General features: G+C 51.4%; 2 protein-coding genes across 6 annotated transcripts in view; one reads left to right on the plus strand and one right to left on the minus strand.

Annotated features, from left to right (window-relative positions):
* Positions 1-436: 436 nt before the first annotated feature.
* On the plus strand, positions 437-8,741 carry PIK3IP1 (phosphoinositide-3-kinase interacting protein 1). 4 transcript variants are annotated; one of them, XM_065646072.1, is made up of 8 exons: positions 437-604; positions 783-899; positions 1,015-1,131; positions 3,161-3,346; positions 3,475-3,553; positions 5,601-7,345; positions 7,698-7,849; positions 8,668-8,741. In XM_065646072.1, exons 1-6 carry the CDS (start codon positions 517-519, stop codon positions 5,806-5,808), a joined length of 795 nt encoding a protein of 264 aa, XP_065502144.1. In that variant the 5' UTR covers positions 437-516; the 3' UTR covers positions 5,809-7,345; positions 7,698-7,849; positions 8,668-8,741. The 4 variants fall into 4 exon arrangements, with proteins under 4 accessions (XP_065502144.1, XP_065502143.1, XP_065502145.1 ...); XM_065646071.1 differs by having other exon boundaries at positions 5,601-7,849; XM_065646073.1 differs by having other exon boundaries at positions 5,601-7,849; positions 8,671-8,741.
* A 35-nt stretch (positions 8,742-8,776) lies between these two features.
* Positions 8,777-14,460, minus strand: part of LIMK2 (LIM domain kinase 2) — a 31,753-nt gene continuing 26,069 nt past the window's right edge. For both annotated transcript variants that reach the window (XM_065646067.1, XM_065646070.1), the window contains 4 exons: positions 13,996-14,170; positions 12,530-12,585; positions 10,515-10,672; positions 8,777-10,057 (listed from right to left, as the gene is read on the minus strand). In XM_065646067.1, the coding sequence (XP_065502139.1) occupies positions 9,901-10,057; positions 10,515-10,672; positions 12,530-12,585; positions 13,996-14,170 (546 nt within the window). In that variant the 3' untranslated portion in view covers positions 8,777-9,900. The remainder of the gene's footprint in view (positions 10,058-10,514; positions 10,673-12,529; positions 12,586-13,995; positions 14,171-14,460) is intronic.

Raw genomic sequence — 14,460 nt, forward strand, 5'->3', positions numbered from 1 at the left:
CAAAGGGAGAACCAGAGCAGGAGAATTTAGTCCTTTGTGGTCGTTCTCTAGAGGAGATTGGAATTTCGGGTCTCTGAAGACAAACCCTCTCCCTGCCACAGCCAGCGTTTCAAGCCTAGTTCCGTGTCGGGACTCTCCTCTTCTAGCCCAAGAACTGCCCGCGGCTGTAGGGGACAGGACAGGGGACGCGGAGCTGCGTTCCTCCCGAGCCAAACAGCCCCCGCGGTGCCGAACGCCCATCGCTGCGCCCGGCCCCGGGGCTCTGGGGCGGGGGATCCCCCGCGGACACGGCAGAGCAGCAGCAGCTGCCCCGCGGGGGCCGCCCCTTCCCCTCCCGGGGCTCCCCGCCGGGGCCGGGAGCCGCCCGGGGGCGGGCAGCGGCAGCGTTAGGACCCGGCTGCGGGGCGGGGTGGGGGGGGGGGAAGCGCAGCCCGGCGGTTGTTTACCGGGGAGGGAGCAGCCGGCGCCGAGCTGCGCGGCCGGGCTGGCGGTGGCTGCTCGCACCCCGGGCCGAGGATGCTGCGCGGGGGCCCGCGTTGGGCGGCGGCGCTGGGCGCCGTGCTGCTGGGCTCGCTGCTGCTGGCGGCTGCCCGCGGCGCCGAGGGTGAGTGCCGCCCCGGGGAACCCCGCTCCGTGGTGGGGGACAAAGGGTGGCCCGAAGCGGGGGGGAGACCCCCCCTGGGGAGGGCGGGGGGAGCCGGCCCCGCATCCGCGGGGGGGCGTGCTGGGGGGCGGCGGGGGCTGCCGGCCCGCCCGCATGGCCTGGCCTCGTCTCTCCGCAGAGTGCCTCCGCGGCAACGGCGCGTCCTACCGCGGGAGCCGCCGAGTGGCCGCCGGCGGCGCCCCGTGCCTCAACTGGCTGGCGGTGCGGAGCGGCCGCGGCGCCGCGCTCCCGGCAGGTGGGTCCGGGGGGCAGCGGGGGCCAGCGGGGCGCTGGTCCGGGGGCCAGCGGGGCTGAGCGGGGCGCTAGGGCCGCGGCGGCCCCCGCGCTGACGGCCCGGTACCCTCCGCCAGTCGCCGAGGACCACAACAGCTGCAGAAACCCGGACGGTGACGCCGCTCCCTGGTGCTACATCCGAGGCGCCGCTGGGGACCCCGAGCGGAGACCCTGCGACATCGCCCGGTGCTCAGGTAGGAGCTGCCCCAGCCGCCCCCGCTTCTCCTCCTGCCCTCCCCGGGGCATCGCTCTCCCCGGCCTGCCTCCTGCCGCTGGGGGCCGCGGTTGTCACCAGGGTGGGGTCCCCCGTGCGCACAAACAACCCCGGGCTATGGCAGCACCCGCAGCCCTCCCCCAGGAACACAGTGTACCCGGGGCTTCCCTCCACCCCTGCCTGTGGGTGCACATCTGCCTCCCAGCTGTGCCTCGCTCCGCCCCGCGAGCTTTTCCATTAGTGCCAGAAAAGGTCCGTGCAAAGCCTTGCCCTCCCCACCATGTCACTAGTCACTATAGGGCTCTTCAGCAGCGTTGCAAAAGGCTGAGGTCTGGGCATCTAGGAACTGCAGAGATGTTGGCAGACCATTCCTGTGGGGCACGTTATTGCTGTCTAAACAAGTGTCCTGCTGCTAAAGGAGTACTAGGGTGAATTTGGTGGGGGGTAAAGAACTTGGAGAAAATGAGAACTGAAGGGAGGACAGTAAGAAATGGAAAACCTCAAACGCTGGATTGCTCCTGGATAGTCAGGGTGGGAAGCAGTTTGTGAAGGCAACTGTAGCCGAAGCCTGTTTTAGGGACAGGAGATGTCAGTATTGACTGAGGCCAAAGTAAGCACTTGGGGTTTTTTGAGCTGTTTACTTATTTCTGAGCCCCTCAAGAGTTACGCACTCCGCTGTCCCTCGGGATTGCTGTCCTCGCATGTAAACGCTTTCCCACACGCATACACCCGCCTCTTCACTTTGCTTCTTTTTTGCCTGCTTTTCCCTAAAAATGAAGCAAAACAAATATTTTGCTGTCAAGACACTTTAACTGAAACAGTCCTGCAGCTTTTGGATCAGGAGAGTTACCTGACCGATCAGCCAATGCACCATTTGCATGTTTAAGGGGTTTGGCTATTTTTGTGTCTCAGAGTGTGCAACTTTTGACTGTAGTCGTGTCCTGCAGCTCCCCTTAGTTCAGCTTCTCTGGCTGACCCTACGTAAAGTCACAGTGCAGCGCAGGAGACCTTGATTTCCTATCTCTACCTCCCCGTCTGCGCTTCCATTTCACATTCCACTGAGGACTCAAAATGGCTGCAGATAGAAAATCCACGTGGAGTTATTGCCAGCTGTGGGGTGAGATTGAGGTGGAGAGAGTTTTCAGGTGTGGATGCATACTGTCCGTAGCACTGCCAAAAAGTAGGATTTTTTTTGTTCTGGGCAGGTAGTAGATACCTACTTTCCACTGTCATAGCTTTTACCGTGCTACGGCTTCCATTTTAACTGTGTCACGAAAGAAGGAGCTACCTTGAAAATCTTCCAATGCTGTTGATAAAAAAATCCACAGGGCTGGGAAGGAGTCTGTGCTACGAGCGTCCATCCGTATGCACCTTTGTTTGGGCTCCGGCTGAGGAGGAACTTGCTGTACTTACACAGTCAGTGGCCGTGCTGCCCGGAGTGCTGCTCTGCCTTAGCCCGTCCGTCGTGCTAAAGGACTTGGCCACATGGCTGCAAAAAGGAGCTGGGTGAGAAGAATGTCCCCGGGTTGTTTTCACACCAGCTGGAGTCTCCTGCCATCAGACCTTCCCATGTCAGGAAGATTGAGGCACAAGAGAGATAAATAGGCTCCTGGGAGATTTGGGATGGAGATTCTCATAATCTTGTTCCTGCCTGTTCAGCATGATTGAAACTGCAGCCTGTTTTTCAATCTATACACTAAATGAAGTCATTGCGCATCCCCTGGATTCATGCCTCGAACCTGGGTTTCGTTTTACTGACTTCTGTCCTGTCTGTGGTGGTGCCTTGCACTCTTAAGTTAGGCTCACGTCAGAGGAAAGTCGGGAGAAGAGCACATTTCTTGTGCGCCTTGGCAGAATCTCTGGCAACAACCTAAGAGGGAACAAGTGCTTATCAGTGTATTTTGAAGGCAGTGCAGTGATACCAGTCTAGATCTGTCCCACTCACAAGGCACGCGTTGTTTTGCTGTACTCATCAATGCTTTGTATTATATCTTTTTTCCTCTCAACAGATGCCACAGCTGCCACAGCCCCAGTCCCTACAGCAGAAGTTAATACTTCTCAGGAGGTCGACCAGGTGTTTGAACCGGCTGATAGCTTGCCCTCCCGGAGCGAGGCGGCCGCTGTGCAGCCTGTCATTGGGATCAGTCAGAGAGTACAGATGAACACCAAGGAAAAGAAGGACTTGGGGACACTAGGTATAAACCCAGGATTGTGTGATGGATCCTGTAATTCCGGCAGGATGGATTTGTTTTGAGGCTCTGAAAGCAATGCTATAGCTGGTCTACTGCCTCTAATTTTGTCTTTTTACTTTCTCTCTTCACAGGGTACGTGCTGGGGCTGATCATGATGGTGATAATCATTACCATCGGAGCTGGCATTGTCCTGGGATACATCTATAAGAGGTCAGTCACTATTCTCCTTTTTCTGAAAGCTGGTGTAGGCATAAATCAACATATATAGAGCAGGAATGTCTGAGCACCTGCAGAAACAACAGATCCTAATGAAAAGGCAGATAGAAGCATGTGATTTGGTATGGCACATTGTGCAAGAGTTTCGCTTGTCACACTGAGGAAAGAGCTATTTAAGAGTTAATCCCATTCTTCTCCATTTCACCCATCAGTGTGGTATTCCGTCCCATTTAAAGTCTCAAACTGCCTCTTTATTTTTTGGTTTTGTGCGTGTGCACACGCATGCTTTGATGTGGCTTTCTCAGATGTATGAATTTTACGAAAGAGCTGGAGGGAGCAGATCCCAGGTGCCCTCGCAGGAAGTTTCTTTTGTGATGAGAAAGAGAGCAATCCTTCTAGCGGGCCACCTGTTCCCCGGTTTCTCTAGTCTAGCTAGCTGTAGCAGAAAAACAATCGGCAAATTCTTTGCCCCTTGTGCATTGCATCTTATGAAGCTGAATATCAAGTAGCACTTTTTTTGGTCAAAGTTCATTTTACCAAAGCTCCTGCGCACTTTAAGGTCAGTTTTGATTCACACTTAAGTTAGGATTTGTTCAGCCACTTGACTGTGTTCGACAGAAATGTTTCGGTAGCTCAGCAGCGTTTGAGGTTAGTGGTAATAACAAGCAGCTTAGCTGACAAATAGCAGCGAATGTCGCTGCAGCAAGTGAAGGCCCAGGCTGCCTCCTCTGGGAGGGTTTGTTCTGTATTTTGGCTGTTTGACAGCAGTCTGACACAACCAAGCAGAAGGAGCCCTTTCCCAAGCTGGGACATGTCCTTATGTAATTGTTTATAATAAATGCTGACAGAAAAAAAAAAAAAAAAAAACAAAACAGAGGGAGGAATTGTTACATAAGGGGCAAAACACAGAGCGCTGCTTGTCGAGGAATGTGATTTGAGGTGTCACTTCAGAGAATGCTGTCTGGTGTGCTGGCAGGAGCGGCAGCCACTGCTGCACGCTTGCAGGCAGCTTTGAAGAGCAGCCAAAATGCTTCTGTGCTGACAGGAAAGCCCAGCAGCTCTGCCTGGCGGGGATCACGAGCCCCAGGGGCAGCGAGTGGTGCCCGTCCCACCTCACCCCCATCGTCGGCAGGAAGAAGCACCAGACCAGCGTTGAGCTTTGTCCAAAGGCAGCTTTGCTGCTTCGATCCCAGAGAGCTCACAGCAGGGCTGCAGTGCGGCTTTACTGCCTCTCTCCTTGCCTTGCTCTTAAAATTGCATGTGCAAGCTGGCAGCTTTGGGTAGGTGTGGTGAGAAACCTTTAATGGGTTTAATAGCTTTTGGTATATTTTGCTTTTCTGGAGACAAGACGCTATTAATGCCATCCATTTTTAAAGCAAGGCAGTTCCTCTTCAGTACCAATTACAGAGGCGTTGCCTCCCTTAGCAACAACTGAAGAGGGAGGTACGTTTGAGGAGCTGGTTGTGCTGTTAACCTGTTAGCTGCAGTGGCAGAAGGCAGGGCCAGCTCTGGAGCAAGCTTTAATGCTTTCACGAACAGCTTAATTTGCTACACAGGTTGGTTTGCTGCGACAAGAGGCAGAATCGGTCACCACCTCCGGTATTTGTTTCTATCAGATGCAGCACATTAGGAAGCTCTCTCCCCCACCAGCGGGCTCTGCGCTGTCCCCCTGCTCCCCTGGGCCTGCACCGGGCAGTGCCGTGCGACTGCAAGGAAACATTGGTCAGCTCTGTGGTTTGGAGAAGCCTGGCTTTACAGTCGTCATTTAGCTGTAGCAATGTCAGTGAATAAGACAGTTTGTGAGGGCGGGACAGGCATCACTTGGCTGTTTGTCTTTTAAAGATGCTCACATGGGCTCCTCTGCTTTACAGCAGGGAGTGTTTCTGGCCCTTTGTGTGTAGCTGAAAAATCCTGTTTCTTAAAGTCCCTCCTTTTCTACTATATCACCTGTTCTGAGACTCTGTCTCCAAGCAGTGGCATTCATCCTAAGCATATACATACATATATATATATATATATTTTTTTTTTTTTTTTAATCTAGGGGGAAAGACCTGAAGGAAAAGCATGAACAGAAAGTTTATGAGCGTGAAATGCAGCGCATCACACTGCCACTCTCGGCGTTCAGCAATCCTGCCTGCGAGCTTGTAGATGAGAATACAATCGTGGTGCACACCAACCAGACGCCCGTGGAGGACACGCACGATGGCAGTGGCCCGCTCATGGGGCAGGCGGGCACTCCTGGTGCCTGAGCAGCTCGGGCAGGAGCGATACAGCCTGAGCAAAGCCTCCAGCTTCCCACTGTGAGTGCAGGGGTTGTGTGTGTTCATTTCTATTTTGTTTTGGTTTCGATGAAAGCCAAGATGAAGGTGATGCAGAAGGACAGAGCAACAGGCTATTCATCACGATCTGTTTGAGGGCACCGTTCAGCGCATGACCAACTGGGGACTGGTGTGGTGGACCCTGCTGCTTCCTCCCACCTGTCTCCGTGGCATGCCCCTGAGCTGGGGGAGATGTTGGGCCAGGCTCACAACTGGCCACAGATCCCATAGCCTGGAATGTGGTCTTGGCTTCCTCTTTTTCTGTTCCTTTCCTATTTAATGGTGTGCACTGTTACTTACGTTTCAGCCTGGAATCCCAGGAGGGAGCAGTACTGCAGGGACTGAGGGGAGCTTCACGTCAGACTTAGCTAGATAATTACACTCTGATTATAGTTCCTGCGTTTTTGCTTTAGTGGCTGAGAGCTGGAGATGCTGTCCAGAATCCTGCTATTGGATTAGTTTTTTTTCCAAGGAAGTTTATTTGAGGGATGGCTTTGGCCAGGAGCAGTATGTTTAGCCCCAGGGTCAATTTGGAAAAGCTTTTCTGCAGCTCTCGACAAATCCAGGTCTTCCAGGACTAAGGCCACATCTCCATTCCTCTGTGGTGCTGCATGCACGGCCATGGTTGCAGGTGTCCAGGCGGTCAGTGCCCCCTGCTCGCTTGCACCCATCAGGAGACCAAAGGCCAGCAGTTGTGGAGTGAAGGAAACAAACTACCCTTCGGTTACCTATAGCAGGTTGAGCACTGAGGATTGGTAACATCCTCTTCTGAATTCCCTTGGCTTTCCACAGAGCCAGCTCTGGACGGAGTGGCCAAGCCAGATGTGGAGGTCACCCTGGCCATGATGCAGCAGCTCTTGCTCTAAGGGCAGGACAGGGCAGCTGCTCTTACGAGATCCCAAAGTTAGGGCCCGGCTCCTGGCCCAGCCTCCTTCACATACACTCAGCTTGTGCAGCAAGACTACTTGCTTACAGAGCCCGGCCCTATTAGAGAGGTTTTGTAACAACTTTTATTAGCGTTTCAGGGGGTTTGGAAGGGATGGTTGCTGCAGTGTCTCCCAAACGGCACCAGGGCAAGGCCACTTCAGGGAAACATCCATCCCCACCTCAGGGGATTCAAGCCATTCAAGTAAGTTTTCTAGCCATCTGCTTTATAGCTGTGGGCCTAACAGGGAGCAGCACTTGGCAGCAGGGCTTTTAGTATTAATGTTTGATTCAGAAAAGGGAAATGTTTTATTTTTAAATACCTTTGAATACCATTTCTTTGTAAAATGTTTTAAATACCTCATTATGAGAAGGTGCAGATTGTGCTACCTTGCATTAAAGCTTAAAAGAAAAATGCTCTGTAGACCTGTGTGGACTGTGGCTTATCTGTACATTCCTCCTGCCAGAGCAGCGTCCTTTTGCTTGTTGCAGACTTTGAATTGAGGAGAAGGGAAGATGCCACTTGAGTTTGCCAGGCCCGAAGGTAAATCCCTACAAGCCATGCCTCTGCTCACCAGCACTGACAAGGGGCATGGAGCTTTCCATGCTGCCCGCAGGCAGTCTGGGACTGGGACACTGTCCCTGAAAGGCAGCTGGGCGGTGTGAGCGGTGCTGACGAGCCGGCTGGTCCATGGGAGGATGCTCTCAGTTACAGCCCCCTCGTGTCCTGACACATGTCAGTTCTGCTTTGGTGCCGCTCAGCAGCAGCTCCGTCCCTCGGGGCCTTGCTTTGGAAAGCAGGATGGAGACGAGCACAGCAGGTTACAGGAGGCACCGACATAGCATTTTTGTTCAGTTGTTGCCTTAACAAGTGCCCCTTGAACTACCTATTTCAGAATAAGCAGTTTCCAAGAACAGGCTGTATTTTTATCCCTGGATCAGAGAAGGAAAATTGAGAGAGGTTCCATGTTCTGCTGACTCCTGTCTGCTCTTAAAAAAGCCAGCAATCACCAGAATGTGACAACTTCTTCCCTTTCCATCACTCCAGGTAAACAGTACTATAGAGCACTTGCTCTGTGTCTCTGTAGTTCTGTAAATGTGGCAGAGCCCTTTGGCTCAAGAAAGGGAGTTTTAGATGATACCTCATCTGTGCGGTTTTGATGTTGCCATTTTGTGACAACAGAAACCTGAGAAAGTTACCGCTTCCTGCTTTATATAACACGGCGACAGCAAAATCTTGTTTTCTTAGCATACATTTACTGCTCTTTAATTTAGTTAGAACATGAAGCTGTGCAAATCACAGTTCATCAACCCCAGCTACAAATCACCCAGGACTCTCCCCTTCAGGGGTCCCCTCACAAACCAGCCTGGGAGGGGGAAAGAAAGGGCAAATCCTATTAACAATCCTGAATCCACTGGACCCAGTTTAGAGGGGCTCCTCCACTGACTCACAGCACAGGAAGTCCCCAGTGTTTCTAAAACACCACTACACAGACTAAAACCACCCCCCTACACACACCTTTGTCAGGTGATGGCTGGTCCCGTGTTATTTTACATAATACTTTAAACTCATGGGTAGAGGGAGGAAATCAAAGTAACAGCAAAGACTGACACCCATTCCCCACCATTCAATACGGAAGGGAGGCGGAGGAGAATGGAGCGCACTAAAAATCCAGTTAAACCAAGATGTTTGTGACACTTCAGAGCAGGACTTGAGCCAGCTTTTTGTTCAGTTCTGCCAGCCACGTGAGCTACAGCAGTAGCTTGCTTCCTTCTCCCACCGAGGGAGGAAGAAGAGAAGTGCTGGAAGAAAAATACACCCTCACCTGCCTCCCAGTGACTCCAAGCCCTTTTTCTCCCCAAAAGCAGGGAATGACCCTGAGGAAAGTTTCTGCTTGGAGAATCAGCTCAGGTGCTACAGCAGCAGCTGCAAGAAGGACCTTCAAAGGGAGCAACTTGCAAAGCCTGCAGGAAAGGATGAGGTAATGGCAACTGAATTACTAGTTCTGCAGCTGCCACTCTTGGGAGGATGGGACGTTCTCCAGCACTTTTCTGTTCATAAGTCCATCCTTTTAGTAACCTTGGGCATGTCCCACTTTGTCATTGTCCATGTATGAAGTCTGAGCCACTTCAAACCTTTGGCTTTCTGAAGAGCACCGTCTTCCACCCTTTCTGTCACCTCATGTCCACAGGCTGAGAGCTCAAGCAGCTTCAGTTCTCCAGGGATGTCCACAGCCAGTGTCTAGTGCAGTTCTACCCATTCAGGTTCAAATACTCTCACCTAGGTTAAAGTTCTTGGGCAGGCAAACTCGCCGTGCAGGCTCAGGGTCTGAAGATGCTCAAGTGGCTCATTTGCTGCCTGTCTTGTTCACCATCAGGAGGAGAATGCAGAACTGTCTTAGTGTTTCTAGGCAGGCTGCTGGAGGTATTGAGAAACGGAGGAAAAAAACCACAAAACCAAACCAAACCAAAAATTCATACACGCTTCCCCACAGACAAGGTATTTCAAGAGAGCTGCCCAGTTCCTGGGGCTTTTCCTTCCCTCCCCTGATGCACATTGGAGGCCACAAATCTCAGTGGGTTGTTTTGGAAAACAGATGCACAAACATACACACACACACGCTGTCCTGGTGGGGCCTTTTGCCGGATGTCCAGTTCCCCCAGCTTTCTGAGCAGGGTAGTCAGTGGGAGAAGCAGTTCCAGAAGTGCTGGTCCTTGCCTAGGAGAGTCTCCTATAGCAATTCCCTCCCTGGCAGACAAGCCAGGGTGGCTTCACAGCTTGCAGCCAAGTTCTAAGGCACCACAGTAAAGAAGCCTGAAAAGGCCAGAGAAACATTTCTCAAGCCAGAAAAATAGTGTTGAGCAGCTTTCCCAGGTGCAGTTGGCAGGAAACGGCCCGTTTTGCTTCCGAAACATGCCAGAAATCCACAGTGAATCAGGATGTCCGAGAGGAGGGGTGCTGGGTGGGGAGAGAGAGGCAACGCAGCAAACGCACAGCGTGGTGCCCCGTTAATGCCCTGGAAGTGGCTGAAGTGCGTCTCCCTCCCCATCACCCATCTCAGCTCCCACGGAAGTGGTGCAGGCAGTGCGATGAGCTGACTAGGTTGTGTTCTCAGGTAGCTTGTCACGGTTCAGTCCGTACTGCACACTCACGTTGTGGTCCAGCTCCTCCAGCTCAGATGGAAGGGGGATGGCGAGTTCTCCCAGGTAGAGAGAGAGGGCTTCAAAGGAATCTTCCAGCTTGGAAAAAGGGGGCCTAGAAGCAGCAGTGAGGAAATGTGAGCTTTCAAGATTGCGAAGATCCCACCTGCCTGGGCTACCTGTTTTTACAGCCGATGACCAGAGAGGTCTAGCTCTTTGGGAACCCACTTAGCATCACCACTGTTCTGAAGCTACAGGTTTCACAACTGAAACCAAACGAACTATTCACATTTTGGAGCTGCTGGCAAGGTCTGTCCCTGCTTTTTGTACATGAGAAACCCTGAACAATCACTCCTTCACCCTCTCTGTCTCAGAAATTGTTTCAGAGACCTCTACCATATAGAGTGGTCTCTCTCCCAAGCTGATGAGTCTTTAGTCTCTCCTCACATGGAAACTTTTGAGCATTCCCACAAGCCCTCTTCCACCCCCTGTGCAGAGCAGTCCTTCCACTAAGGGGATACAGACACGTCCTCCAGGCTTACAAAGAGAAGTCCTCCAGACCCCAAACCTACCTGCTTTCTGGTTCCAGTCTGCAGCAAATAGCAGCCAGAGGGAAAAAGGCTGGAGGACAGTCAGCAGGAACAAACTTCTCCCAGAACAGCTTGACATTAAGGCCAAAATCCAGTGTGCGTGGGAGACAGTCCGGGTCAGCATAAACTTGACCTATGATCTAGAGAAAAATGAGAGGAGCACTTAAGTACAGCAACAGTTCCAGAATGTTAACAGTGAACTTCAGCACTGGGCAGATGCTCCTTCAAAATGAAAGGGAAAGAGCAGAAACCCTGTTCCTCCTTTCCAATGGGGCTAATTGCACAAGGGAATGAGCAAGGCACTGCATAAAGACAAAATTCACATGAAACTTTTTCAAGACCTGGCGATGTGGCCGCTGTTGTGAAGGAACAACAGACGCCTTCTCTTTCTCCCCAGGGTTTCTCTGCTAGAAGATGCAGGACGATGTGCACTTCGCAGACAGCTCAACAGTGTCTTGCTGCTGGATCAGCTACTGTGCTGTGTGCTGCTGGGGATGCTGCTGCCCCTCCTGATCGCAGGTAATCAACACAACCTGCATCATGTCTTCCCTCTCACACAACCTTACCACACCACCAGCAAATCTCTGTCCTAAACAATGCTGTGAAGGCAACGGCACCACAAATTCTCAGTTGCTCTGCTACTGGCAGATTCAACCCCACCCACAGCCAGAGGGTGGAGGGAAGAGCAACATAACCAAAGCCCAGGCGAGAGCGGGTAGAGGAAAGGGCTGGGTGGAACAGAGAGCAGCCCTGCCCCAGCACTCACCACTCACCCCCTCCAGCACCAGGGGACTCAAAGTGTAATGAGAGAGAAGAAACCCACAGCGGAGAGCTGTGGGGTGAGCTGGACTCAGACAAGGTCAATGTCAATACGCACTCTCACATGGGGAAGAGTATTAGGTTTAAAGCCTCATCGGGTATCACAAAAAGGGTGTTATTTATAACCACCCAGCCTTTTCTGTGCCAATAACTCAGCAGGACAACCACATCCTGTAACTAGACAGTGGAACGCCCATTATGTACTTTGGCAGGGTTATTTTGTTATCTGTTTGAGCGTGTAACTTCTTTTTTTAGCATCGTTATTTTGGCGACAAGGAAAATGTTCATATCCTACTACCTCTTTATTTGTCTTTTTTTCTGGATTAAACAATTGTTTTAATCCCGCATACAGATTTTTCAAGTTCCTAAATCTATCACTCACAACCACAACATTCTCTGAGAGGAGGGCCCAGTGTAAACAGAGCTCCAGATGAGGCCACGAAGATTTATGCACAGATATTTTCTTTCTCTCCTTCATCCAAACACTGAAGATGAGACCGTGCTGGTCTCCCCTGGTGTTCCCATAACTGCTGTGTTACCCACACACATTAACACCTCACCTCTCATCGCTATTTCCACTGTCTTACACACCTTTTAAACTGAAAATACCTTGCAGCTTTGGAGTGGTGCTCTTTGCTCTGCAGACAGAAAAGCCTGATGTGACAGTAAGACTCTGCATTGGCTCAGAGGTAAACTAAGCGAACAGACTTCAGGGTGCGAGCTTCATTAATCAACCTGCAAAGAAGTTTCAGTTTCCCCTTCTTTGAAGTGAAGTGCCATCCACAGTGGAGGCCTGGATTTGCCGAGATTATACAGCAAATTTAATGAGGCAGTAAAAAAAGAAAGAAGTATCACAGTTCTAGGGAATAGGCCTACTTTCAAATGGATACCAGGGCTCAATCAGAACTTGATGGACATTTTTACAGCTTCTCTCCGTCCAGGGGGAACCTCTGTATTTTTTTCAGCCCAGGGAGAAACTCTCTCTGGGACAAAAAGTTACAAGACAGTTATCTCGCCTGAGGAACAGGGACAGGGTAATCTTGTACTCCCAGCCTAATTCACTGTGCTGTTAGGTCACAGACTGCACACTCACACGCAGGAACTGGCTGATACGTGTGTAAGGAGATGGCAATGGGAAAGAAGTCCATTGAAGATGCCATGTAATGTCCTGGTCTTACCTCACAGAGAACAATCCCAAACGAAAAGATGTCCACTGTCTCATCGTAGCTCTGTCCTGCAGGAAACATAAGACATTCAGCTCTGAGAAAGACAGTTCCTCATCCAGATATTCCAGGAGCTGCCAGTCCAAAGCTTAACTAAGCCTGTTCCCTGTAGGGCTCTAAAACAGGAGACAAAGCAATGCTTAACTCTGAGTAGGGGCAGTTGTCCCAAGATAATGTATGCCAACTGCATCTTCCTATACCCTGCCATCACATATTTTAACCCCACTTCTTTCTTCTCCTGGGGAATTAAAGGACAACACAGGGAAGCCTTGTGTATCAGAGGTCTGAGGAAATACCAAGGATAACTATGGATGGCTTCTGCCCATTTCCACTGACGGCTGTTTTGGTGCACCTCTATAACGCACCAAGTCAGTGTTCAGCTTCCCCAGCAGCCAGCGAGTGCCCAGTCCCTGCTGCAGTGACTGCAGAGGTAATAAATTACACACCAGCAGCACTTTGGATCTGGGAAAGCAGACTGGCTCCAGCACGCCATTGTCAGCTTACAGACACGCCCCTCGCAAGCCAATATCTGGTAAACAGCCTTGCTTTCAGAGGTGATGTCAGACTACGCGCTTGCTGTTCTCTAGACAAATGCCAGGTCTGAGACAGGCTCTGAGAAGCAGCCTCAGACTCCAGTAGGGCCTTGAAAGAAGGGAAACAGAACAGCACACGAGAAAGCAACATGGAGAAGAGCTGAGTCGGGGAAGAAGAGACAAGTCCTCCCTTCCCTGGGGGACTATGTTGGACAATACTGACATCATAGCCAGCCAGACTGCCCAGCCTGGTCAGACAGACCTGCTCGTTAAGAGGAAACTGTATCCGTTGTATTTCACTCTCACCTCACCTCCTGCAGGGGCAGTTTTCCCCTTAAGGGACATAGTTCATCCTTAATGCAACTGAGGGCTGCATGCCAAAATCCAGATTTCCCTGCATGTGGCCAACTCCCACCGCAATCCTGAGGCTTCAGCAAACCTGGCAGCAGATGGGTTCTCCCTGGATCTACGCAACAGCACATATAAGCCTCACCCTGGAGTTTAACGATTCCCTGTCTCCAGGGGCAGTTCCAAAGCACAAGGCTATAACAGAAATTGATCTCAGGTTCAGTCTTATTTCAGGACTCTTTTGTCTTCCCTGTTATGTGAATGATAGCAAGTTTAGGTCTGTCATCCTGCTGAAGAATCCTGCTGTCATGCCAGAAACATTACCCCAGCTGGTACAAAGGCTTATCAGGTCAGGTACTGCCAGCGGAGTGCAGCTGGGGTACCTGTGTGTATAAATAAGCTTGCGTATTAGCAGGTCTAAAACCACATGCTCTAATAGGTTTGATTGTTACTAGGGCTCAGCAGCTTTCAGTAATCCTGTCATCCCTACACCTTGTCACGGGCTGTCTCCTTACCTGCACCCTGGTGTCACTATCTTACCATTCAGCATCTCCGGGGCCATCCAGTATGGGTTGCCAACCACCGTGTAGCGCTTCTTCCTGTCACTCTTGCGTAGGGTTCGTTTCTTGGCAGACGGCTTCTCCAAAGTGGGCTTTTTTCTTTCCTCCACGATCAGCCGAGATAGACCAAAGTCGGCCACCACCACCGTCTTATCCTACACAAGGGATTTAGATTTAGTAGAAGCCACAGATTCCTCTTGGCTCCCTTCAGGAGCAAAGAGGCTGCAATTCCTGCTCACTATCAACTATACTGTACGAGCAATTATCAGGGTTTCCTGCAGCCAGGAGAGCATAGCAACCTGTCTGGACAGGTGTAAGACACCCAATTCACAATCCCAACTCATAATTTCCTCTCTTGATTGTCTTATTTCCTGTGTGGTCACTAACAATAATGCCCATCAACTGGGCTACACTGGCCAGGGCAAACCTGGACCTTTCCTTTCAG

The sequence above is a fragment of the Caloenas nicobarica genome, chromosome 16 (genome assembly GCF_036013445.1).
Source record: "Caloenas nicobarica isolate bCalNic1 chromosome 16, bCalNic1.hap1, whole genome shotgun sequence".
NCBI lineage: Eukaryota > Metazoa > Chordata > Aves > Columbiformes > Columbidae > Caloenas > Caloenas nicobarica.

Bases quoted from the DNA above. Each gene is read 5' to 3' on its own strand.
- PIK3IP1 (XM_065646071.1), top strand. From the start codon at position 517: ATGCTGCGCGGGGGCCCGCGTTGGGCGGCGGCGCTGGGCGCCGTGCTG. The intron at 605-782 runs GTGAGTGCCGCC...GTCTCTCCGCAG, and splicing joins GGCTGCCCGCGGCGCCGAGG to AGTGCCTCCGCGGCAACGGC. The intron at 1,132-3,160 runs GTAGGAGCTGCC...TCCTCTCAACAG, and splicing joins CGACATCGCCCGGTGCTCAG to ATGCCACAGCTGCCACAGCC.